This window comes from Prinia subflava, chromosome 6 (assembly GCF_021018805.1).
Source record: "Prinia subflava isolate CZ2003 ecotype Zambia chromosome 6, Cam_Psub_1.2, whole genome shotgun sequence".
NCBI lineage: Eukaryota > Metazoa > Chordata > Aves > Passeriformes > Cisticolidae > Prinia > Prinia subflava.
Window position 1 is genome coordinate 6,597,426 of NC_086252.1, and position 26,694 is coordinate 6,624,119.

Genomic DNA, 26,694 nt, shown 5'->3' on the forward strand with positions numbered 1-26,694 from the left:
TTTCATCATTTTTTATCAGCATCATTAATGCCCTGAGTGGCACTCACTAGTGCACAGGGAAAGTGCTCACTCCTAGTGCTCACTAGGAAACAGGGACTGTATTCTTCCTGCCTTTTTAATTATTTTCTTTATCCACTCAAGGATTTCCTCCTAGAATTAGAAAATAAAAGCGAGAAAGCTGATAAAAATGATACCAATTTCTGCTGAGAAGGAAGGGAGAAGAAGATAGAAGTATCTATGCCTCTATCTCGCTGAACTGTTCAAATGAGCAAAAGACAACTCTTGCAGCAGACATCAACCAGTGCTGAGGAAGCTTCAGTCCCAGCAGCACCCAAAACCTCAATCTCGTATTCACAGCTTGATTTGTCACCTCTGTAAGGTTTTCTGGTGTAAACCATCACATCAAGAGTGGTTTGAGTTGGAAGGGACTTAAAGATCATCTCATTCTACCCGCAGGCCAGAGCTACATACCCAAATAAAGACATTTGGGAGAGGAAATTATCCAAATTATTCTCTTCCTTCCTGTGGTATATGTCAGTAGAATGGATGGGTACAGTTTTCTGGAGGCTATCCTATACCAAGTTGTCCTTACGCTGCTTCGTACATCAAAGTTTGCTCCACATTTCACAGCTTTGGAGCTTAAATCCATAGAATATTGATCCTAAAAATGGATTAATTGAGGTCAGTAGCTGAGAGTGCACAGCTGGCTTGCAACCGATATTTCAAATAACCCTGTTTATGCAATGCCAACAGTGCTTCTTTACTCCATAGATAAGTATTTCTGACAAGCCATAGAATTATAGGATGGTTTCAATTGGAAGGAACCTTAAGCATCATCCAATTCCACCCCCTGCCATGGGCAGGGACACCTTCCACTGGCCCAGTTGCTCCAAGACCCGACGTGGCCTGGAACACTTCCAGGGACGAGGCTGCCATGCCAGGCGTGAATGGCGCACTTTGGGCACAAACCTCCTACTTTCATCACCTTCAGGGCTCCAGCGGCTGCGGGGGCCGGACTCACAGTGAGGGGCTCCATCCTTCCCTGCGGAGTGATCGCTGCCGGGCGTTCGTGGGGGCAGACCCGGTGTCCCTGAGGGGACGAGGAACGCCGCGACCCCGACCCTCCCTCAGCGCCTCCCTCCGGGACTACATTTCCCAGCGTGCCCGAGGGTGGGGCAGTGCGGGGCCTGCGCGGTGACGTCACCGGGAGGGGCGTGGCCCGCGCCAGCGTGAAGCGGGGCAAGCGGGGAAGGACGCGGGGCGAGCGCGCGGGAGGGCGCGAGGCCGCGGCGGGGCCCCGACTATTGGCTGCCGCGGAGGCACGCGCGTGAGGGGGGGCCTCGGCCATTGGCTGGGGGGGTGCGCGCGCCGTGGGGGTGGCGGCGGCAGGACCGGGACCGGGACCGGGACCGGGAGCCGGGAGGGGCTGAGGAGGCGGCCGGAGCGGGACCGGGAGCAGGACCGCGACCGGGAGCGTGTCCTCCCTCCCTCCCTCCATGGGGCCGGGGGCGGCCCTGCCCCGCCCCGCCGCCGCCGTCGTGAAGTGACAGCGCGCTGCGAGGCCAAGGCGCTGCTCCCGGCCCGGCACGGGTCGGGGGGGGTGTCCGGTGAGTGAGGCGGCGGCGGCGGCCAGGGCTCGCCCCCGCCGCCGCCCGGGGGTCTCAGCGTGAAGGGGCCGGAGCGGAGCGGCCGCGCCATGAACTACCAGCAGCAGCTGGCGAACTCGGCAGCCATCCGGGCCGAGATCCAGCGCTTCGAGTCGGTGCACCCCAACATCTACTCCATCTATGAGCTGCTGGAGCGGGTGGAGGAGCCCGTGCTGCAGAACCAGATCCGCGAGCATGTCATCGCCATCGAAGGTGAGACGGCGGCCCCGGCACGGCGGGGAGAGGGAGCGAGCGGCGGAGGGTGCCCCAAAACCTCCCCCAGCCCTTGGCCCTGCACTCCTCATAGCCTCCCCCAGCCCATGGTCCTGTGCGCCCCCCAAAGCCTCACTAGCCTCGAAGACCTCCCCCAGCCCTCGGCTCTGCTTCCCCGCACCAAACATCCGCCAGTCCTGTTCTCCGTCTCAAGCCTCCCCCAGCGCATGGCTCTGTTTATCCCCCCTCCCCAAACCTCTCCCAGCCCGTGACTCTCTTTATCCCTCCCCAAACCTCCCCAGCCCACGGCTCTGTTTATCCACCCCCCTCCCCAGACCTCCTCCAGGCCATGGCTCTGTTTCTTACCCCTCCCTCCCTGGTCCCCTGCTTCCCCCCCGCCACCCGGTAAATAGTCCTGTCCCCGCCGCCCCGCCTCCTCTATGGCCCTGCTCCCTCTCATCCCCCCCAGCCCATGGTCCTGCTCCCCCCTGCCCACTTCCCTCCATTTCCCCCAGCCCCTCGCACTGCACCCCCCGTGCCCCCCAGCCCCTGGCCCGCGGGTCCTCGGGAGCAGCCGCCTCCCCGCCCCGGGCTGCCTGCCCTTCCTCCACCCCTCGTGGCTGGCGTTTTCAGGGAGCCGGAGGTGTTCCGGCTTGGGGTCCCCATCATTTCCTCGGCGCTGAATGCCGCGGGTGGCTTCTCTGTTGGGATTTCTGGGGTTTAGAAGTTGTTTTGCTACTCGTCCGCTGCTGCTGTGCGGCAGAACAGCGAGCTCTTTCGGACTGGGGTACGGTGGGAGGGATGATGCTCGTTTTGCCTGCAGAAAGGTTCGGGATAATGAAATTTTCTTCGGCGCTCCCTGCAGCATGTGATGGAGACAGTGTGGGCTGTGGTTTGGTGGTGTGAAGTGGGTGAACAAGACGTGCAGCTGGGTTATGGGGCTGTATCGGTCTGTGCAGTAGTGTAAAAACAGGTCGGGAGGCAAGATGGAGATAACAGCCCTCCAAGCTTAGATTTATGTGCATCTATCCCCGCAGGAGCACTACAGAGGCTTGAACTGCTTAGGATACACAAGCAAAGAAATCACCAGCGTAGGGAAGTCTGCAGATATTTTTTCTTAACTGTTGGTGGACTTAGAGCAAACAGTATTGGCTAGGAATATATATTTTGTGGAGAAATTTATGACTTATTTTGTGTGATAACTTGCTGAGCTTCACGTCGTGTGCTTTTTCAGCTGGAGTATCTTGTAGCTGTTTTGGATGGGATTCAGGGTAGCAGAGTGTGATGTACAGCAGCTGAAAGAGAGCTAAAACCATCCTGTGCCGGTGGCCTAGCTTTCTTTAAATGATATGTAATCAAAAAGTCCCGATGGAAAAGCTGCTATTGAGATTGTTGCCTGAAAGATGTATTTGTGTGCCTCTTGAGCAGTGGAGCTTGAATAGACAGACATCGTGGTTCTTGCAGTTAACATTTTGGGTTTAGTGTGTTGTGTGGCGAGGCAGCGAGGCTGGCAGTGCCTGTCACTTATTACAGAGCAGTCCCTAACTCAGCATCCGTGTCTGACCAAGTGTGGGGTAGAGACTTGTGCATATTCTCTGTTTTATTAGTCACTGCCGAGATTATGATGTGGGGCTGTCCTCTCCTGAGGGTACTTTGCCTTTTTTTTCTTCTTCTGAGGAGTTTAAAACTTACTGATCTATCACTGATCTATCTGGTGGGAAGACTCTGGCACGAGCACCGTCCCTTTCTCTGTGCTGCTGGTGTTTGGATTTCTGCAGGATCGATGATGCCTTCAGCAGAGCATTTTTTCAAGTGGTAATTAATACGTGTTTATGTGATATAAATATGTTTCTGAATAAGATGCTTGGGCTCTAGTGGTGCCAAGCTTGTGTGGAAGTGGGAGGAGGATGTGAAGCACTGGATGTGGTTATCTCCTTAGCATGTGATTTGTGTTAGGCTTTTCATGTATTAATGATTTCTGTTACCTAACTGTGGCTCAGCTTGCTTGTCAATCACAAAGACTTGAAAACCAAAATAGCAGTCTAAAAACATGTTTCAAGAGCTGAGAGGATGAGTAAAACCTTCACAGATAATTCGCTGTCTAACTTTTATTGGACACTGAGTCATGAGAGTGGTAGCTCTGATTGATGGGAACGAATTATCTAGAAAAGGAGTGTATTGTATGTCTTCTGAGGGCTCTTCAACTAGCTCTTAAATATTTAAAAATTGAATAGTTGAAGAATTAGAGATGAAACAACTCGCTCCTTTAGATTACAACTCCAGTAGGCTGTATTATTGGTAAGCCTCCTTTAGCTAACTCTTTCTCACTGATAGCAGCGTTTGTATCCGTGTGGTAGTGCCATGTGTTGCATGTAGGAAAAACAGACATGTGGGTTGTGGTGGTTGCCTTCCAATTTTGCTGCAAAGAGTTGAGTGTTCTACTGATACTCCCCAAATCACAAAATCTTTTAACCTCAGGGTACTTGAGGTTCGCTGACAGGAATTGTGGTGTGGTTGGCATGTGGCTGCTGTGAGAAAATACAAAGTAACTTCCTGGAAGAGTTCCTTCCACTACAAGGAGCACTGTACGCCATAAAGAAAAGAGTATAGACTTGTTAGTTCAGGCTGCTTTAAACATAAATTCCAACCAACATGTGCTCCTTGAACAGCTTATTTAATACTCTTGTGCTCAAGAGAGGTTTGACAGCTCTGGAGAAGAACATGCTTGGAATCTTAGGCAATTTGGGACTTTCAGTGAAGTTGAGTTGCTATTGATGATTCCTAGAATTTTCTTTTAAAACTACACAGAGTGGCACTGTCTTTCCAGCACTTCAGATTTTATTGGCTGTGTAAACCCTCTTTCTTTTTACATTTGGTGTTCTTCTTACATTTAGAGTTCATAGGAGTGTCTGGGTATACTTGCTGGACCAAAGACTGATGAAATAATCTGAAATTCAAACTCCCCCTTCAGCAGAAGTTGTTTATATTGAAGAGTGCTATTTAATATGAAGAGAGCAAGTGCTAAACTGGGTCCTAAATTGATTTGTCCATACTTTTTGCACAGATATTTCTTGCCTTATGTTATTCTAAGTTACATGTGATACTAGATAAAACACTTCTGGGTGATAGTGCTTCATTAGTTTTTGCTCAGTGGATAAAGATGCTGAAATAAAAATGGGCTGCTTCCAGGTTCTTGCGTGTCTCAGAGTTGCAGAGTCAACAGTTCAAAAGCATACACTACTGTTCTGTATTTTTTGCAGGAAATTCATGCTAAATAGCTAATCAGTTTTACAGTTACTTAAACTGTTGTATTAGTTTAATAACAGTGTAATTAATATTATTAGTCTGTTTGCCTTTACTGCAGTAAAATCTGCCTTTCCATGTTCTGTACTTCACAGCATCACTGCTTGATAAACATTAAACCTTTCTTGTATCAAGTATACTGTGTGCTTAGAAATGGGGAGAGAAAATATGAATTGCCTTCAGTGATCTTTAGGTCACTGAAAATATCTCAAGGTTCCATGGTGTGGTGATCTGCAAGGGTGGGTAATAGCTGAATATGTCAGTTCCAGTTTCTCACCATCCAGGCTGAGACTAGCACTATATTTTTATAAACTTTAGCAAGATGGAAAACCAAGGAAAGATGGTGAAAAACTTAATTTTTAATCCTTCACAAAAAGACTTTAAGATGATGTACACATTATTAGTAGTCTATAAAAATACGAATATACTTAGTACTAACATGCCAATGCAGCAGATGTTGAACATCTCAAGTAGTTTTTATTTATTTATTTAAGCGGAAATTATTGCTTAAATTGGTAAGAATGCCACAGCAGACATCATGTAGGTATGAATTGCTGTGTTCCAGAGCATTTTGTGATCTTTATTCTAGTTTTCCTGTTAAAAATATATTTTAAAAAAGCACGTTGTAAATTCCAGTTTTAATTTTGAAGTGATGATCATTAAGTGATTGTCAGGAAATAATCTAAGTCTTAGGGAAAATACAAGATTGTACATTTGGAAATAACTTGCTTAAGACAGTGCAAAGATGCACTGGGAAGTGTGTGGGTGGGAGAAAATGAGAGAAGGTACAAACTTTGCTTTATTTTTTTTCTTCTGGTCACTTCTAAAAGTACCATTTCCTGAAAATAAAGTTATTTCGTGTGGAGCTAAAACTCCCGAAGTGCAGGAGTTTTAGAGACATCTAATTGTGTAGGTCTCCAACTTTGCAGCCCCTTGAATGCTGGTATTGAGCATATGTTGAGGACAATGTTACAGGAGTTATACTCAGCCTTGGAGCTGAAGCAGCAACAGTGTCTTAACACTTCTGTTGTTGTTGAAGGCTGAGACAAATTACTAGAAAAATGCATGTGCTGTAAAAGCATTGTTTTCTCTAGGGAAATACACGACTACAACTGCTCGAGGCCAGCTTAGAGAGGGCAGGGAGCAACCGGGGAGAGTGGAATGTGTCCCCAGCCGTGGCAGGCAGTGGAATTGGATGGGCTTTAAGGTCCCTTCCAACCCAGACCATTCTGGGATTGTTCGGGCACTTGTTACATTATTTCAATACATCAAAAGAATGATGGCATAGTTCAGCTATTCAGGCATCACTGCCCAAAGCTGAAGAAACCCCCAGATATCACATAAGACAATTGTATCTTGCTATCATAATAGCAGTTGGCCTCTTTGAGCTTTTGTTACGTTTGCATCTTGGAACTGTGGCTCAAACGATGTAGTTTGACAGGATCAGTCTGATTCTCCAAACAGCCATCAGATTTCTGGGTGAGCACTACAGAGCATGGGAATGGTCTGCTGGGGGATTAAATGGGAGTGACTCAGGCGCGGGGAATCTGCCCACATAGCCGGTGAGTAAGTGTATCCAGGTACATTCTGAGCTTGCATAAACACAGTAAGCACCGGCTTGGGTGACGATTGTTTCCTGTACCAGCCACAGCAGCGTGTTGGGGACAAGTCTCTTATTGCCCTTTGCTGCTGATTGTGCGTGTGCACCTTTGTGCCCTGAGCTGTTAACCTGGCTCAGAGGTAACTTCAGAGGATGCTTTGCACCTCTGGGTGTGAGCTCACACCTGATCGTGCTGAGGCCCTGGCACCGGCTGCCAGGGCAGCTGTGGCTGCTCCATCCCTGGAAGTGTCCGCGGCCAGGTTGGACATTGGGGATTGGAGCAGCCTGGGACAGTGGCAGGTGTCCCTGCCCATGGCAGGGGTGGAGTTGGATGATCTTGAGGGTCTCTTCCAAACCATTCTGTGATCCACTCTTATTGTTTGTAGACCTTCACTGGGAAGAAATTGGTGAAATGTAGTGCATGTTTTGCTGTTTATGTGGCCCATATGCAAACAGAAAGATATCTCCTTTTAATGTGGAAGATGGCAGACTCCAGAAAGTGGGTAAACAGAAGATTCAAATGCTTGGTATTAACTGTACTTGCACAATAAACTAAAAACTAGGTTTGATAGTTGTGTCTGAAGTTCCTGGAATATCTTATTCTGGCTTTAAATTATATGCTTCACTGCTATTTTCTGCAAAAGCTGCATGATTAAATTTCAGATGCTTCTGAGCAAGCGCAGAAGAGTTACAGATCAAGAGGAAAACCTTAAACCATTAACTTGTGAGGATAACTTCTTTCCCTGGGGCAAAAAGGGAGACCTGCTGTGGATCAGCTGATGTTGATGGAGCAAATGTGTTGTGAGGCTTTAGAGTTTTCCGGGAGTGTGCCGGCCTTCTCCCACCGTTTGCTTTGGGGGATTAGTTGAAAGCAGCAGGCAATAATGCTGATACAAGAGTTTGTGCTGCTGTGTATACATATCACTGTTTTTATTTCTATTTAAATTGGCAAATGAGTCCTACTCTCTAAGAGGGGAAACTCGGCAGTGCAGCAGATTGGGCACTGGATTTGCTTTTGCTCAACTCAGGCACTTGGGAAAAGGAAACACTTTGGAAGCTGGGTTGCTGTGTTTGTGTTCTGCATTGTACTGAGCACTAACAAAATGGCAATCGTGGTTTCCGAAAAGTGACATCGGTGCTCAAGCTAAGTGTCTTCACAAGACTTTTTTTCCAATTAGGAAAAGTGTTTTTTTCTAGCACTTGAAGTAGCCATGGTCTTAGCCTTAACTTTGCCAACTGAAGGAACAGGTTTGTATCTTGGCTCATGCTGTGAAAACTGAGGTGGGAATATGAGCTATGTCATTAATTGCTAATATTAAAGGGATGCACTTACAGCTGTCAGGCTGCAGTATGTTTGTAAGTGAAATTAAAAAATCCCACATTGTTTTTTGCTAATGAGAGAGGCTTGGAGTAGTGCCAGGCAGTTGAACAACTCCCCAGACTTCAGGAATACTCTGTTCTCTACTGCCTCACCATTGGGATTGGTTTTGTCCTTACCAATAAGCAAGGTGAATGGTAGTGTTGATATTTTTGGCAAACCTTTGAAGAAAAGGTAATGTAAGCTCTAAAAAACCCTCAGAACTCAGTTGCATCTCAACTGTGTGACCTTTTGCTGACAGTGCATTTCAAACATCCCTTTCTGCAATTGTTAGTTTTTGTGTGAAGGGTTTTGTGTGTGACCTTCGTACACACTGCTTTACAGCAGTTGTGGAACAAATCCAAAATGATTGCTTAGTAATCTACAGTGGATAAAGTTTTCTGTTCTGAGACAGCAAGTGGTATATTCAATACTTTTGATAATCCTAATGTCTGTGGGAGTAAGAGATTTATCTTCTGTTACATTAGTTTTTGTCCTTGACTGGCTTCAAGCACTGTTTGTACTTTGTGTCACCTGTACTGAGGGAGAACTGTGGCTCAGCTTCTCTTTTGTATTCTTGCCTGTCCTCACACCATGAAATAGAGCAAAGACAGTGCCAGATGTGGACAAGTTGGGATGCTGCTGATTTTTGATGTAAAGACTTCTGTGATTTCTATACCAATAAATACTGAAAAGGAAGGCGATTTTAACTTAGTATTTTCCTGTGTCTGTAAGGAGAGACTTTTCAACTACTACTTCCTAGTAGCTTTTGATCTGAAATTGTTAGCAGTTAATTTGTGCTTCTCTTGTAATTGTGCTAAGGTTATAAATGCAACATAAATCCTGTGATCCATGTTAGAAATAAGGTAACATCTCACTTGGATGTATTTTGGAATCTATAGCTTCTTAGAAAGTTTGTTTTAAATTTTGATTCCAAGGTGGAAATAGTGAGGATGTGAGGTTTCCTTGGTGGTGGTGAGTCCATTGTGGGCAGCTGGCAATTCCAAAGCCCTCTGGAAGTATTTAATATTTTTTTCTGAAGTAGGTGGAAGCAGATGTGTTACTTAATCAGTATGTGCACATTCAGCCTCATTAATGCAATTTCAGGATCCTGACTAATCTATTTGGAGCCTGCATAGTGGTACAGATGACAGGGTGTTAAGATAGTGGTGCATTTCTAAACCAGAGAATGACTTGTTCTTTCACTTTTCTTTCTCACTGCTTAAATGAGCTTCAGTTAACCACTTCAGGAAGCCAGAACTAAAACCACAGGGTTGATCTGTGTGAAAGATGTAATTTCAGTGTTTCCTTTGTAGCTTTACTAGTTTACATAGTTGGATAATGAATGTAAACCCATTGATGAGACAGTTGCTTTGTTTGGTTATTTTCCTTTTTATCCCAAAGAAAAATACAGGCAAGCAAAGGGACTCTGAGGAACACTAGAATTGAGTCTATAGCTTTGGGTGTATTGCTTTGTGTTTGTCTGTGAGAGGCTTAAATTTTTCTTTTTTTTTCATTATTTTTAAAGGGATTGAGGGACTGTTTATAGCTTAGACCAAATTGATGCTCAGCACGACTTAGCCCAAAACCTCGACTTGAACTTGGTAGTGCTTACATTTTCTATTAAACTAAACCGCAGATGTTCCATTTGGTAAATTTCCTGTTAATTCTACCACTATCTCTATAATTTACAACTGTCTTTTTCAGAACCATAACCAGAAGGAGGAATGACACGGCCAATCCTACAATCCTGTAGCAGGATTCTGTAACATCAGGACTGGGTTATACAGATACAGTAGGTTCGAATGTGAGAGATCCTTATCTTTGTTTGAGCTTCTCATGCTCAGGAGAGCAGCCAGGACGCCTGTCTTTTAGGTATCACAGCAACTGTGCTCTCTAGAGGAAATATGCTAAAAGCATGGCACTGGGATGCCCAGACAGCAATCATTTAAATGGATCCTATTTAACCTGGCAAGTGCTGGTGTGTCTGAGTTAACGCCTTGTGTGCCAGGAGCTGTTTGCATCACTTGGACAACATCCCAACCCAGGGGCCTGGCATGTGAATTTGGAGGTGATCAGTGTGTGGATAAATGAGGGATTTTGGGCCTGGTTAGAATAATCTTGGGCTTGGAAGTTTTAGTGTACATGTTGAGGACATTTTATTTCTATTATTCATCTTTTCCCCAAGTTTCCCTCCAGTATCTGCGAAACCCTTTGTTATAGCATCTCTAACAGCACGAAGCTGTGTTGGGAATGTTTAGGTTGGATTTTAGGAAAAGGTTCTTCCCCCAGAGGGTGCTGGGCACTGCCCAGGCTCCCCAGGGAACGGGCACAGCCCTGAGGCTGCCAGAGCTCCAGAGGGATTTGGACAGCACTGCCAGGGATGCCCAGGGTGGGGGTGCTGGGGTGTCTGTGCAGGGCCAGGGCCTGGACCCTGTGATCCTTATGGATCAGGATTATTCCAGCTCAGGAGATTCTGTGGTTCAGGAGGGTGACCTTGCTGTGCAAGATCAGTCAGTGTTTTGATAGCTGCTGTTTTTCATCCAGCAGTGAATTTCCTCAGTGATACACCAGCCAAACTCAGGAAAATGCTCCATAACTAGGGAGGTGAGCAAGGAGATTGAAATGTCTAAGGCTGTGAATGGGTTGATAAACATGAAGTTGAAATGCATGTCCAGGTCCAGGGAACAATCTTAAGTGGGCTTGCCCAGAAACTTAGGGAGGGTAGTTTTAGAGCTAAGTAGATGCATTATAGAAAGGATCTAGGAGTGTTCTCAAAGCATAAAAAGGAGTGTGGCTTTGCAGTTTAAATCTGCTGCTTTGAACTGGGTTAGCAGGTGCAAATTCATGGTATGGTCCTTTCCCCACTTGCTTTCTACACTGTTACAGCCAGAATTACTCATTCAATAAAATTCCTTGAGGTGGTTTGAATGTTTATAGTAGTTTTCATATCTTGAAGGCAAAAATCAGGTCATCCCTCAGCCTTCCTGTGGCAGCTGTAGCACACAGAGCAAACTTACAGCAGTGGGAACCGATGGCTCTTCTTGTCATAGACTTGGCCTAGCAAATTACCTGTGTTGCTTTCAAAAAGTGCATCTGACTGCAGGGTGAAAGGATCTCTCGGAAACTTATTTCATCCATTTAGTAATGCTGTAATGGTTAGAAGGAGAAATTGAACTGCCATTGGATCTTTGGTTTGAGTACTGACGTCTTTTCTTTTGTAATTTTTATGTAATGGTCTGAGTTAGGCTTCAGTGACTGAGTTCTTCCTGATGTGGAAAGATAAAACATTAACTAATATTAGGTCATAGTAAACTGTTACAGCCATTGTGCAGCTCATGGATACGCGTGGTAGGTGTTTATATTTGGGTAAGGTGGCATGATATGACAAATCTGGCCTGATAAGAAATAATCAAAAGTCAGAGATAGGAGCTTACTATCCCTGAGGTGACATACAGCTTAATATCTGCTGCTGTAGCTGCTGTGGGAGGCAGGTTATGAAGCAGGTATGGAGAGAGAAAGATGGGCTGTATATCTCTGATTTGGATCTCTGTTTAGCACTTAAACTAGAATGATAACTTGAAAGTCTGAACAGATGTGGGTATTTCATTGTGAGGATTCTGATAATAAAAATCACTTTGTTATGAATTGCACCATCTCTGTTTCTGGCCAGAAGGTGTTATTGGTTATGCTGCCAAGGGTACAATTGTCAACTATCAAAGCTAATAAATAATGACAATGAAGGAAAATAATGTACCATTGCTGTCATGAACATAAAATCAATGATGTAGCAGAGTTTGAAAGTGCTTTTGTAGTAAAGCTTTGTTCGTATTTTCAATACATGCTAAAGAATTAATAGGATTATTTTCTTTCTGCTGTGAATAAAGCTGAGTAATAGGTTTCCTTCATAAAATTAGTTTTGGATTACTGTTCAGGCTTGGGGTTGAAAGATCTCTGTGGGTTTCTGGGCCAGCTTCTGAGTCTCTGTACAGGGTGGTGACACGAATGATGGATGATGAAACTGTAAGAATGGACAATTCTGCTGATGTGTTCTGAATACAGCAGAAATCTATAGCTGCAGCCTGAGTGCAGGTGGGACCTTGCTGGAGTGGTTTATCACTTTTCTATGGCAGTTCTGCTACTTGAATGGCAATCTGTAGTTCCACCCTTGGAGCTGAGTAAATGAAAGCAGGGAGGAGCAGAAACAAGCTGAGGAAAACGATTCCCATACCCTGAGGCAGCTCATCCATTTAGTCCCGTTTCATTATTTTTCTCATGCAAAATAAGAGTCTAATTTTAACCTGCATTAATTAAGCTTCAAAAATGCCTCACCGCTATGAGGTTGTGGCATTTAATAGCATCTGGATGCACAACAGTACATGAGTTTATGCATGGAAGGATCTGGCTATCGACTTACTTGAAAATGAAATATAAGTGGGGTGGGGCACAGCTGTCAAAAGCTGGGCTGGATACCCAGGTGTGACCTCTGAGCTGCAGGGAGGGATGTGTGTCGGTACCTGGGTGCCAGGTGATCAATATTTACAGCAGACACCTGCCTTGGTAGCTGCCTACTATCTGATAAAAATAGTGTTTTAGCTGATGTGGGGAGCCCTACATGCCTTCCAGAAAGACATTACTTCACTGGGAATATTTTGCTTACTGGAACATCTTCCTTCCCGCATAATAGGATTCACTCAGAGGGTTGCTGGTTTGATTTATGATGCTAATTGTCGTCGTAGTTGATGTGAACTGCATGTACTAATTGCTCACTTGCTAATCCTCTCCAAATTATCTGACAAAAGCTTTTAGGATGGAGCATTACATGTGTTTTAAAACTGGTCTGCAGACAAACGTAAACAGTTGAAGGCCCCTGTTTTGCTTCAAATGCTGCATTCAAATTCTGGTCCATTTTAGTCACTGTAATGTTAAAGGAGAAATTCAGTGGCTTTCATGTAGTCTCATTGTTTTTTGGGGGGCATTTAAACAACAGCTGAAAAAATATTCCAGAACATGCTTTCTCCTGCTCCCCCTCTTTAAACTGGAAAATTATCGTAATCTATATGGTAATAATTTTTATGTGGTTGTTATCTATATGTGAAGGCAGAATATGTATGATATTCCTCTGTGCAGCTTTAGGTAATGGAAAACACGGTGTGCCATTTGAATTGCTGGTGATGTCAGTGCAGCAGAAACTGCAGTAGGAAAACATAAGGAAAATAAAACAGAGGTTGGTGCAGTGTTGGGATAATGAAGGTATTTTGGCTGTGATTCTGGTAGAGGATATGTGCTTTGACTATTTTACTGTTCAAACCAATGAAGTTTAGTATAAGCCAGAGAGATTTTGTATTTCCAGGCTGATAGGGAAAATCCTGATGTTAGATTATGGAATGCAGTACTCTAAAGAGATGACTTTTGCCTTTTCTTAAACAAGGCAAGAGCTGTTTCAGGAGGGAGCTGATTCTTCAGATTGAGAATTGTACAGGCTGCTCTCTGTGTGAATGGGGAGGATTGCTTTGCTTCTGTAACATATTGGATTAAAGTGAGTGTTTGACAAAATGAGCATTAATCTATCTCAGTATTTCAAGGTGATTTAGATGCTTTAATCATATCAAGTTTTCTAATTTGAGCCTGACTGGCTTGCTCTCACAGCAAGCACTGAAATGAGATTACAGACAGCTGAAAGAAATTAGTCAATTTAGAAGCAAAAAGCATTTAAATACAGGTGTTTGGTTGTGATTTGAATGTAGCCTGTCAACAGCAAGAGGCAAAATACCTCAGTGACCTAAAAAGTGCAAATATGTCCCTTTAGGGATTGCTTGTTGTTAGGTAATGACATGTTATTAAAATTAAAGCACACATTTATATCCCTTGATTTGCTAACTAGGCCAATAGCTTTTTCAAAACTCAGTTGATAAATGGGGAAAATTAATTTTGTCGGAATTTGTAGGGACACAGGTAGCTACTGGTGGTGTTTCAGATGATTATTTTCTTAAATTAATATGTAAATAAGGTGGTGTACTCAGGCTGAACCAGCTACCTGCTAGAAGCTTGGATACAAATACCATCATTTTGAAAGAAAGCAACACTGGAGTGTTTTGGAAATGGTCTGATATTCCTGAATTCCAGTGAAAGGTGCTGTCAGAGGAACCAGTGTTACCATGCAACATGGAGACATTTCTCCTCGTCTGGCATTCTGCAGCTGGTTTTGTGGAGTTCTCAGACTGTTTCTCTACTCAGCAGATGGAAATATTGCCTACTAGGTAAGTGGTGATATTTGATAAAAGCTGATGAGTGATGCCACATTGGGGAAATGAAATATAGAGCCAATTACGAATGGGATTAGATCTTTTTCAAACCAGATCATTGAGGCTGTAAGTAAAAAAAAATCCGAAACAACAACCTGCTACAAACAGGGATGAATGTGGTTGTATAAATCTATGTTCTGAGTATGAACTGTGTCTCTTGTCTCAACATCTGTCTCTTGTTTGCCTCTGTGAACTTGATGACATCAATAAAAAGGCTGTTCCTAGCTAGGTATGTCAGCAGAGGCAGGACATTTATTGTCCTCAGGATAATATATTCCCTGGAGAGGGATTAAGGTACAGGTTTCACTGGGAATAATGTGTGGAGAACACTACAGGGTGCCAGAAAAGCCCTCTACTCCCCTGTGGCTCTGTTTGGGTTGGTTTCTGCTGTAATCACTCCTTGGTCCTTGGGCTGTGTGATGGAGCTGCTGTGAGGATCACCTCTGGATTGAGGAAAATTGTTACCTGTGGGCATAGCAGGCACTTCTTACACATTCAAGTGTTAAAAACTAAAATCAAGAACAAGTGCAATGGGCTTGAACTTGAAGATACCTGGTGGAAATTTACATAAAGGTCTAGAAAAGCAGCAGCGATGGCAACAGGATGATTTTATGAACTATCCTCCAGATTTTGTATTGCTAAATTGTTGTTGTATTACCATCCCATACAGATGCAAATAAAAAAGCAAAAAATCAGACAAATCTGATTTTAGTCCAGTTTTTAAAGCAGAACATAAAACCTGAGTTTTAGCAGAAAGTGCAGTAAGCATCTTGGAAATGTAACCTCTGTAATAGTGACAGTGGCTCGTCTGTTGGCATCCACGATGGGTTTAATGTTTTGGATGCTGTGGCCAAGCTACTGCAGGAGCAATTCCACATCGAGCAGAGGGAACTGAAAGCCCAGTGTGGTTGCTGCTGGTCCTGGAGCTTGAATGAGTTGCTAAAAATTTACATCCAGATGTGTCTGTCTTTGACCCAAAACTCCTGAATGAAAACAAATGGACTTCAAAAACCAGGGAGCTGTGTATGAGGGAAGTCTGTTAGGTTTGATCTCCTTGGGAATGTGGACAAGTAGAAGCTCTGATGCTGAAGAAGGATGTGACACGGAAAATCATCATGGAGAGAGAGCGTGGCATTTGTTTTCTAGCTGTAATAGCTTGTGAGTAATTCCTATGGAGCTGCAAAAATGGATTTTAATGGTCAAGAGAGCTGTATATGCTTGAGGTATGGGATAGTGAGTGGTTCTCTTACTTGCAGGAAGCATTTTTTCCTCGTTGTCTGGCTCCAAGCAGGGCAAACAGGCCATTGAAACACAGGTGATGGCTGGAATGCAGAAGCTTCAGTGTACATTGTTTTTACTCTTCCAAACTTCTGGAGTGCTTGCAGGCTGTTGGCTTTTGGAAGTAAAAAATAAGCCAAATTCTTGTAATACTCAAGGACAAGCAGCTGTTTTGGGAGACTTTGAGATAGGAACTAAAATGGCATAACTTGAGAGAATTTTGAAGGCTTCTAGATTATCACTTTCATTGTGCCTGAATGTTCTGAAGGGATTTGCTGGATCTGATTCTTCTTCTGGTCCCTGTGATTGCCAACTTTCAAACTAATTTCTATATTTAGACATTTATATGTGATATGTAATAATGAGCAGCTGATGTAAAAGCAAGTATTTTTAACTGTTTGACACATGTTTAAATTGCATGTTCCATCCACTTGTCAACAAATGTATGAATCTGGAGTTAACTTTTACCTGTTTAAAATAAAACCCAGTGTATTAATTCCCTGAAAAGAACAGTAAATCAAATTACTTGTATTTATGTTGCTTTCAAGTGAGAGGTGATGGGGAGTATTCATAAGAAGGAGTAGATAAAGGCTCTTGCTAACTACTAATTGTAATACAAGACTGAAATAACTTGAGATTGAAAATCAGATCTGTTTTCTGTAACATGTTTTTCATCCAGGGGCTGACTCGCATAAAGGTAACAAACTATTTCAGCTTCTGCTCTTTGTTTACTCTTGAGGAGGTGGAAGCTTTATGTTGAGAAAAGGACACAGGATTTGTTGTCTGCTTGTAACATGTGGCTGATTGCTAATCTTATGGAAATGATGTATTGAGCAGATGAGACCTGATTAATAATAAATAAAGATGCTGAGAATAATTTGGGGGGGGAAAATTAATCTTTTATTTTAATTCTTTTTAAACCCCCCACAGAGTAAAGCCTCTTTAAGCTAGTCAGGTAAGCAAAGTCTGTAACCTGAGGATTATATTACTTTGCTCCTTTGTGCCTTAGAATTACTACAACCTCCATTCAACTTGAATTCAAAATGAGGTGATGTTCTGCTTGATTCCCAGGTTGGATTTAGCTGCAAATACTACGAGAAATGTGCAAGACTTGTGGTAAAGTTGAGCAGCAGAATATAAACTTGTTAAAAACAGATGCAGATCTTCACGGTCTCCTTGAGAGTGTAGTTTAAGAGTGGGTGAGCCTGTGATATTTAATTTGCTTTGCAGAGCTGATGGGGTGTTGGAGGGCTCTTGGCTCTGTTCAGTGAATTGCTGTCTTACACCTAAACTTGCTTTTCCTCAAGGAGTAGAAGCAGGGTAGGATTCTGCACAGAAACTCTGGCTGCTGAACACATCAGTGGGCTGTAAAATAACTTCCAGGCCCTAACAAACTTGAAGCTATTTCTCTGGGAGAGAAGGTCCTAACCCAAACCATATTAAGGAAAGGAAATCTAGTCTTCATTCAAAACTTTTGATTAACCTTGACTATGCAGAGTTGTTCTTTTTTGGAGGATGATCAGGTTGTCTGTTAGAGACTTGTGAGTGAAAGAGACAGTTCCTTACAATCTCGACACCCACTGTGATGGAGAACAAAGGATTTCTCTAACTTGGAAAATCTGCACTGTCCTAGGCTTGAGTGAAATCAGGAGCATGTTCCTGAAGTCAGTTTGTTGCCTTATGCTAATGCTGCTCGGTGTTGGCTACTTTGTATGGTATAATCTAAGTAATTTCATAATTAGTGACTGTGGTAATCCCTTAATGTTGAGATAATTGCAGCACTTAGAGGAGCAACTGTTGGTGAAAACACTCAATTAAGTTTTGCATTGGGCAACTTGCATTTTGTGGAAAATGATTATTTATCCCCAAGTTCATGAGTGCTTGAGTCCCAAGTACGTTTGACTGGGTGTCCTTTCACTCAGTCCTCCTTCCCTGTCTGCACTACAAAATCAGAGGGCTCTGTCTGTCAGTGAGTGTGAGAAACCACGGAGTGCTGTAATGATGAGAATTCTGCCAATATAAACTTTCCATGGAAACATTTATCAGGAAATTTTATTGAATGAAAAATAAGCTAGCAGGCCAGCATAGATCAGCCTTCTCATGCTGCCCTAGTACTTCCTTTTCCTTGGCTAACCTGATACTGAGGTGTTTGAGTAGCCTGATAAGGGATGAGTGCAGATATGGCCCAGTCAGAGCAGTGACCCTGCTCAAAACATAAATCTTCAGCTTTTCAGAAATGTCATCTTCTATCTGAGTGAAAAACACAGGGTTTATGTCTTCAGGTTTTTGGTACACATGAAATTTGCATCACAAGTTAGAAAGCTTTAGTGAAAGATTCTCAGCGTTGCTGAACAATCACCATGTATTTTTCACCTTTTTAAGATAGGATACCAGGGATTAGGAAATTGAAGCATGAAGTGCTTGTGAGCAGAATGCACAGTTCATAGGATTTCAGTATAAATCAGTAAGTTTTCTTTGCTGTTGTATTTGCAGTAAAGCTAGAAGTGTTGGAAGTTTTATTTACCTTATTTTCTAAATATTCAGGATTCAGATCATGTGTTGAGAATTTTTTTTAATTGCAGAAGTGCTCAGTGGAGATAAATGGTCTGTAATATGTTTGCTACAAATACTGTGCTGCATTTCTGTAAAGTTTCTTTCCATCTACTTGGTCTGGCTGTAGCCTTTCTAAAACCTGTGGTTCTCATGTTGATACTCAAATTCTGAAATCCAAACTTGCTGAAAAATGTTGCAGTGATGGAAGAGTTGCAAATTTTGAGCAGTGTTGCCAAATCCAAGGCAGTCTGATGTGGTACTGTTGAATATTCAGAGTATGCAAACAGGAGGCAGTTTTCTCTCACAAAGTTTGTGTCCTTTGGGGAGTGAGAGACATCTCAGACAAATCTGTTGATATGTTATTGAATTTCTTCTTGGTAGCTATTCGTTAAGGTTTATAACTTTTTTTGTGAGGACCACTCTGGTTTAAAAACAGATTTCAAGCTGTTCATTCAGATATTCTTCTTTATATTGATATTTTTTGCCTGGAGATGGAAAAATGGCTTGAAGGTGTGAGTAAAACACCACATCTGCTGCTTTGACAGTGGCAGGGAGATCTCGCTGAAGAGGTAACTTTGTCAGTGTGAGTCAGCAGCTCAGTAAAAAATGCTCATCCCTGTTAAGCTCAAGCACCTTCCAGATGACTTGGGTCTTAATTTCTAGGTGAGGTTTAATGAAAACACATTCTGACTTACTGCTAGAAGTGTTGGCCTTTTTAAAATGCATGCTGCTAGCAGCTTCTGCTAATTTTAGATCGTGTGTTCTTGAAATGCCAGTGGTAGCTACATACTTAATAAAACTGAAAATAAAGGGACTTTTCACTCCCTGGAAGATGTGTAAGAAACCTTGGTGGCATGCAGCAGTTTTGTATTGAATTCCATTGTGGTTGAGGCTTAGGAGTTCTCAGCTGACTTCTCTTTGGGTTTCTGTTCAGTGTCAAGTAATTGCCCAGGCTGTGCAAACTTCAGGCAGTGGAGCTGTGCCAGAATGTGTATTGAACGCAAGTCCTAATCCTGGGGGACAAGGGTCAGCATGTTGGAAGTGACCTCTGTGTTGGCATCCAGATGAAAATGTAGTGGGAATTAATCTAACAAGTGCATTTCTCCTGGAAGTTGAACCACTTCACTGAAAGCTTATTTCAGTTCACAATAATTCACTGTTTGCCTAAGAGAATTAGAGCTTTCATTTGTCACGAACCGAAGTGAAGAATTATATAGCAGGTTGCTGCTGGTTTATGTCTGAAAATAATTTTGAATAATTCCTGCTTGGGTTCTGGCACTGTTGCTGTGAAGCCTGGCTGAAACAACCATTGGCCGTGTTACTGCAGTAGCAGAACTTCACAGCTTTGCGGGGGGAGGGTTTACAAACACCTGGTGATAATCGCGGGTTTTCCTAGACTGGGAGGAGTAAAAGCTTTGGCAATGACATCCTTTTCCTAGTGGCAGGAGCTGAGGTGCCAATGTTTCTCCTGGTTTAAATTCTATCTGGGTGGGCAGAGAGCTGGATGCTGTTCCTCAGGGCCACTGCCTGTGATAATTTTAATTATTTGTTGTAGAATTCAAGGTAACTTTCTCCTCAAGTTACCTAGAAAGAAACACTCACTACTCAGAACTGGTTTTTATTCCTTTCTTGTCTAGGACAACACAGGATTATCACCAGGTGTTTGTAAATAGACAGACAGTGTGTATCGAACACTTAAATCTGATCAAGTGCTTGATCCTGTAATCGCTTGCAGTGATTATCTTTACAAACAAGTCTGCAAAATACTATTTTATTTCCTAGAAATGCATAACAAGCAAGCAGGGTTGATGCTTTGTTTGTCAACAGGAAGTGTTTTCTGGTGGAAATATTTCATTTGGCACTGGAAGTGTCTCAATTTGGTTTGTGTGTGAGCTTAGCCAGATGGACAGGGCTGAGCACGGAACAGTAAGAGTTGTTTATTTTCTGGCTGAGCTGCAGAAGTCCCCAGCCTTTGTTGTTTCAGGCCATAACCGAGTTGGACACCTTCAGTTTGTTCAGAAAGCAGAGCTGTGATCTGTGTGCTGATCAGGGGCAGCAATCGATTTTCCTTGGCTGCTGGCTTCTGCTCGGAGCTAATTTTTATTTCTCCAGGTTCTGTGGATGTGCAAAATTCCTTCACTCTTGAGTCATGTCTCAGATCGATTGTGACTTGGAGAAGGTTTTAAGCGAAACACTGGTACTTTTTAGGACTTGGTCAGATGCTTACTTGGCTGTAACTGTTGCAAGATGATAACTGCAATAATAAATATTGCAAAGAAATTGGATCTTATTGCATTCTCTGAGCAGTTATGAGAAGGACTTAATTAGATTTCTGGGAAAGAGATGAAGATCAGTGTATTGTGGCTGAACTGAGAGAAAAGCATTTTGACTTTGGCCTAGTAACTGCAGTGAAAAGAATTTATATTGACTTTGAGCAACTGAAGCGAAAAAAAGAAGTCACAATACCAGGGGAGTCCTATACTACTGTAATGAGTTGGGGCTTGGATGGATTTGTTTGGTTGTTTTGTTTTTGGTTTTTTTTTTCAGAAATGACAGATTCAGGCTAATAGTTATTAAACCTTTGCCTAGGAGCAGTGACAATTGCTGTGGAAGGATGTCAGATGCTTCTTTTAGGTAGTGGTAAACACAGTATAAGAAACAAGCCAAGGGGCTGATACTCAACTCTGAATTACTGTTTTCATCTTATGCTTGTAACTGAAAAAAGAGTACACTAGCATGTTAAAAGGTCAGTAAGAATCTGATTTTGCTTGCTTTAAGACTCAACTATAAGAGCTTTTTACCTTTTGGTTTGTTAGAAGTATTGAGTTGGTGATGTTAAAGACAATTGCTTGAAAAATAACTTTGCTTACTGGTTTACAGATCAGCTGTTTGTTTTTTGATCTGAAATTCACAGCCATTAAGGCAGTGGCTGAAATGAAAACAAGTGAAGGGACCCCAGCTTGCTGCCCATGTGATGAAACAGGAGGAATCCCAGGCAGGAAAGGAAAAGGAGTGCAGGTGTTAAATAACTGAGGGCCACTGCCTTAATGACTATCCTCTTGTTCTTGGGAGAACCTTGCAATGGGTGTCCCTCTAAGATGCTTCCCTTGCACTACCAGCTAATGATGGAGATGGGCTGTGGTTCCCCACCAGATCTTTAGGAAGTTTCAGGCTTTTGTGAGTGTTTATTTGCATGGGAGGGCAGATGATAAGCACAGAACTGAAAAGGGAGGTGGGCGGCTGTCCAAGCTAATAAACACACTCAGAAAAGTAATTAGGGTTTACATGGAAGGGAAAAAGTGAGGTGCATCTGCAGCCACTGGCTCAGGAGTTCATTAGTGTGAGAGATGAATTATTGAAGGCAGATGTTCCCAGAGCATTCTCAAGCTCTATGCTAATGGAAAAGTGATGATTAGCATGAGTTGGTTGATGGCTGAGGAAGAAATGCAAAAAAAACCTTGAACTACGAGGAATTGCTGTTCTTTAGAGTAGGTTCCAGTGAGGGGGGACTTCACTTCAATCCCAACTTACCTTAAATTGAACTACCTGGTTGAATTCAGGCTTTCTTTAAATTACTGTCTCTTTCATGTATTTTTTTTTAAATTGGTGGATTTGTCATTCCAAAATAAAGATGCCATGAAATTAATCCCATGTCTTCTCCATAAATGATCTCTGTTACAGGGGAATTCCCCATGTTAGGATAAGGTAAGGATTGTGGGGCATGGGCTGTGAGTTGGTTGTGCCAAATGTAATATGGATCAATTAAATAAATAAAAGAATTTAATTAATTTCAAAATAATTTTTCTGCTAAATTCCTGAGTTTTGAATTTCAGCTTTGGAAATAATTTATCGTGTTTCATAATAATCTAGATTTGTCTCACTGACTTGTTCTCATATTAAAAAAAAATAAGTGACATCCGCTACTTTTTCAATCTCTCTTTGTTCATGTTGGGGGTGAATTTCTTTGACAGGCTGCTTTGAGTGAGACATGCTCTGGCTGACAACTTCAAAAATAGAGCTCTGCTAACATCTAGGTTTTAGCATAACAATGGCTGACGGATGAAAACTGTTGAAATATTGACGGGAAGTGTAAGCCAGAGTGGTGAGAAAGGGATCTATAGCATGTATAGATACAAACCAAAAAATGTATGTAAAATGTAAAGCAGAATCATACCATTTTGGAGTAACACACAAGGAGATACCTGTCTGCCGCTGCTGTTAAGTAGAATGTCAGAAGCTTTTAAGAGGTCAGATTAGAACTTTGTCATAAAAAGTTAAATACAGGATGGATTGTGCTGACCATTTGCCCAAGACTTGCTGCTCTCGGGGCTCCTTTTTGCCCATGGAGTTGATTTAGGTCACTCTGAAAGGCTGCAGTATTTTGAGGATAAGCTGCTCAGTTCATGACTGCGCCTTCTGTGGTTTGCCTCACGTCCAAGGCATCTGTGGGAAGTGCGGGTTGGATCTGGTGGCTACAAATGCACTTGGAAAGCAGATCTCCAAACAAACCCGTGGGTTAATTCTGCCTGACCTCTGGGGCTAAAGCAGCCAAGTGCAGCTGCTGCTCTCTGGAAGTCTGTGTTGAGTAGCAGGAGGGCAGCTGATGTGTAGAAGCAAGATAATTTAAAACTTGAAATATCTGGTCCAGAATTGTTCCTGTGAGTGTGGGCAGGCCCTGGCACAGGGTGCCCGGAGAAGCTGTGGGTCCCTAGAAGTGTCCAAGACCAGGCTGGACGGGACTTGGAGCAACCTGGGATAGTGGAAGGTGTCCCTGCCCATGGCAGGGGGTGGAACAAGTGGGACTTCAGTGTCTCTTCAAGCCCAAACCATTCCATGATCAATTGTTTGTCATGTATTGTGTATGGAAAATGGAAAAGAAAGCTTTGCTGTGAGGATGGGGGCGTGTGCAAGAGCTGAAGTTGCTGCTCAAGGATTAGCCCTGCAAGGTGTTTTCCTGTAGCTTTCACCAACCCTGTGCTGCATCAACAAACACCAGCAAACAGCCAAAGCAGTGAGTAAACAATGCTGAGTAATAACTGAATTACATTTATGAGATTATAATAACGGGAAAGCCTTTTAAAGAATGATGAGGACTTAATTCCGTTGGGTTGGCTAATGCCGTAATGTTCTGACAATCAACTATAAAATAATTCCAGCAAGGAGGAATCAACTTCCCTAACTGATAACTCATAAATAATGCTGGAGGAAATCACTGCCTCTTACTTGGAAAGGTTTACTGAAGTAACAGATATAACTGAAAAAATGTGTAGAGTGTTTAGACCTAGATAATTATCTGTAATTATAAAACTGAATAAAATCTTCCATGGTTGATCATGACTGCTTTAAAGACATTAGGCAGCACTCATGATGTAACACTTGCTAAAGGGCTCAAAATTAACCAAATGGTGATAATTGAAGGGTAGAGTGAAAAGACAGCATTTTAAACATGTTTTCAGCTGGAAAGGAGTAGTAGCTCTGAGTCAATAAATCTTGTGACGTGGCTCTTATACTACAGAAACTAAAAAGCCAGACTGGAACCAATAGTACCTGAATAAGTAGAAACTGAATAGAGGAACAAGACTGAAGAACTGATTGAACTCACTTTCCTCTGTAAGTTGGTGTATTAAGTTTCATCTAATTTAATTTAACAAATGTAAAGCTATTATGGGTGTTTTGTACAAAGGAGGGAGGGTAATGAGAGGATTTGTTGGCTTGTATATTTTTAAAAATTGTAAATGGAGATTGCAATCAGACATAGAGTTCTATTGAGTAATGTTGGTTACATTGAAAAGAATCTATGGGGTATTTGTAATCTAAGGAGTGAATAGACAGAAGGCAAAGGTCTATGGGATCCTTTTATTCATTCTTCTGACTTAAACAGGTAGGTATCTGATAGCCTATGTGCTATTATAAATAACTGAGGTCCAATTTTACTTTCTTGCTGCGTATTACAAACTAGATAGGTACAATGCATACACTTTATTTGTGCTAAAATCTGCATGAGCACCATTCTGAGAGTAGAGGGTGAAAGGAATAAAGGAAGGGACCAATACAAGGGGGTTTTGTAAGAAATAAGAGAATATGGTTTCTGCTTTAGATTGTATTGTGCCTCTCCAGTGTGTTGCAGTTTGTGTTTCTGATCCCCTCTGTTCCACTTTAAACCATCTGAGGTGTTCACTGGTTAGAACCAGAAAGATGGGAGTAATCAAGTTCTCTCTGTCAAGGAAAGTACAGGTGGTACAAGTGAAGAAGCTTGTGAATGATGGCAAGCTTTGGCACCAGACCAGGTGAATGTTAATGAAATAGCCCTGCTGCAGTGAGTATATCCTGACTTCGTGTCCCTGCTTCAAGTTGCTGTTCATAAAACTGGAAGTCGCAGGCTTGGCTTGCCCTTCAGTGCTTTGGAAATTGGAGGCTTTGCAAATATCAGTAGCTGTTTCCAGTAAGAAAGAGGCTGTAATTACTTGAACAAAACTTGACTGACATACGAACAAGATGTATCTGTTGAGGGCTTATTGCCAAGCGTGGATTTGTACTTAAGCGGATGTAATTGCATGGACTTTGTACTGGATTGTTTGACAGATTAAATTTCTGTGATAGTGTGAGATAACAGGAGGTCACAGTTCAAGAATAAGGTTCTGAAGAGTATGTATTCACAGCTGGGGTGCTAATCTGATTAATTGAAAGCTGACTCAGTTCATAATAAATTCATGTTGTTGGATCCAAGAGTGTCAGTGCCAGTTGTCAATGCCAGTGATGTGTGAGGTCTGTGAATGGAGAATGGTGTTTTGCACTGGTGCTGGGAAAATCTGAGCAGGTCTCCACTTTGTAGCTGCTTCTCAAAGCCTGAAACATCTAAAGCCTGAAGTAACCACAGCTGGCATGCAAGGTTATGCTAAAAAAAGGTTTATTTGGGTTTTTTTTACCCTGGTTATCAGGCTAAGAACCACATTGATGCGGGCAGCCTTTCACTGTCAGATAGAGTGCAATTTAAATCTGTCTGGCCGTGGCATTAAGGAAATAGGAGGTCTCAGATGTGGCACTTGGTCAGTGGTGCTGGCTATCAGCTCTGGCTCTGACAGCATCTGGTGTTCTATTCTTAGAAGCCCCGAGGAGCAGCGATCCCAAAGTGTTGATCTGCTGCCTCCTGGGTCAGCACTCGGGAGAGCCCGGCCTGGGCACGGGGCAAGCGCAGCCTCCTCCTGCAGTGCCAGCACCGTGCTGGAAACGGGGGCACCTGGGAGCTCTGCTCTTATGTAAGAGGAGGAAATTATTGCCTGGGATGATGTAAAAGGAGCTCTGTAGCTCGGGGTGGCTGAAGGTGGCCCCTCTGAGAGCTCCCCTCTTCTCTGGCCAAAGCCTTGATGATGTGTTTGAACCAGCACAGGCGCATCTAAGCAGTGCACAGCTGATTTCTGCAACTTGCTTTTTTGGAAAGGATGTTATTTGCTGCGAAGGAACTGGAAGAAGATGGCATTTCGAATATAGGTATGATGTTTTTCAGCTTTCAGTCCAATTTATGCTCTGGAATAATGTCTTTGAGTGGGTTTCCTATTTAGAAATAGGCATCTTATGACAGATTTTTAAGTAATGCACTAATGAAGGATTGCTTGGAACACAAACAAGTTGATCTTGCCAGAATTATTCAGGCAGGTACCTTGCAGCTGAATCTGATGAAAATTCAGTCCTCTCTGTGGGTATTCAGTTCATGTCATGTGACAGGGAGATGTGTTTGGTGGAGAGAAATTTAATTTAAGAAGCCCCATTAAGTGGATTGTGGGGTAGATGCAGTAATTCAATAAGCTGAAGTGACTCATACGCATCCTGATAATTTTCAAGAGGCTGTTTTTGCAGTGCAGGTAATGTTGAATTTTTTTTTCTTAAGGTTTTTGCTTGTGCAAGTGGTAACCTGGAGATGTGGCTGATCCTAGAGGCTTTCTGAAAATCAGTGAGATAAAGGTATTGCTTTAGGTTGTGCAGAAAGCAGTAAGGTTCTGTGAAGTCTTCTGAAAGCCTGGATAAACAAACATTGCCACAGTTAGAGAGCAGCTCTGGAGTGAAAACCCTGGAGGAACAAACTAATTTTCTATTAAAAACATCTGAAGAAAGGTAATGATCTGTACAAGAGGAATGTTTGGAAACAGTTAATTTAATTAATTAATGTGTCCTCTTTGCTCGTCTGAAAAAAGCTTTTAGAAAGGACTGCAGACATCTGCAGTGCTTTTTAATATTTGATGGGCTTCTACAATTCTCCTTACAGAAAATTCATGACCTGCTCTATTTCTGTGAGGCTGCTTCAGTGAGAGCATGATGGAGATAAGTCAGATGGATTCCTTATCCTCTTGTTGAGACACCAGATCTTCCACTGGACACTTTCTTAATATTTTCTTCTCGTATTTGTGAGCTCTCCACCAATAGGTGATTTTTAAGGATCTGAAA

General features: G+C 42.8%; 1 protein-coding gene across 4 annotated transcripts in view; it reads left to right on the forward strand.

The window, feature by feature from the left end:
* Positions 1–1,241: 1,241 nt before the first annotated feature.
* The window catches only part of AGAP1 (ArfGAP with GTPase domain, ankyrin repeat and PH domain 1), a 309,343-nt gene continuing 283,890 nt past the window's right edge, over positions 1,242–26,694 (forward strand). For 2 of the 4 annotated variants that reach the window (XM_063400012.1, XM_063400015.1), the window contains exon 1: positions 1,258–1,859. In XM_063400012.1, coding sequence (XP_063256082.1) covers positions 1,697–1,859 — 163 coding nt within the window. In that variant the 5' untranslated portion in view covers positions 1,258–1,696. Of the gene's footprint in view, positions 1,860–26,694 lie in introns of all 4 variants that reach the window. The other 2 variants (XM_063400016.1, XM_063400014.1) reach the window with 2 other exon arrangements.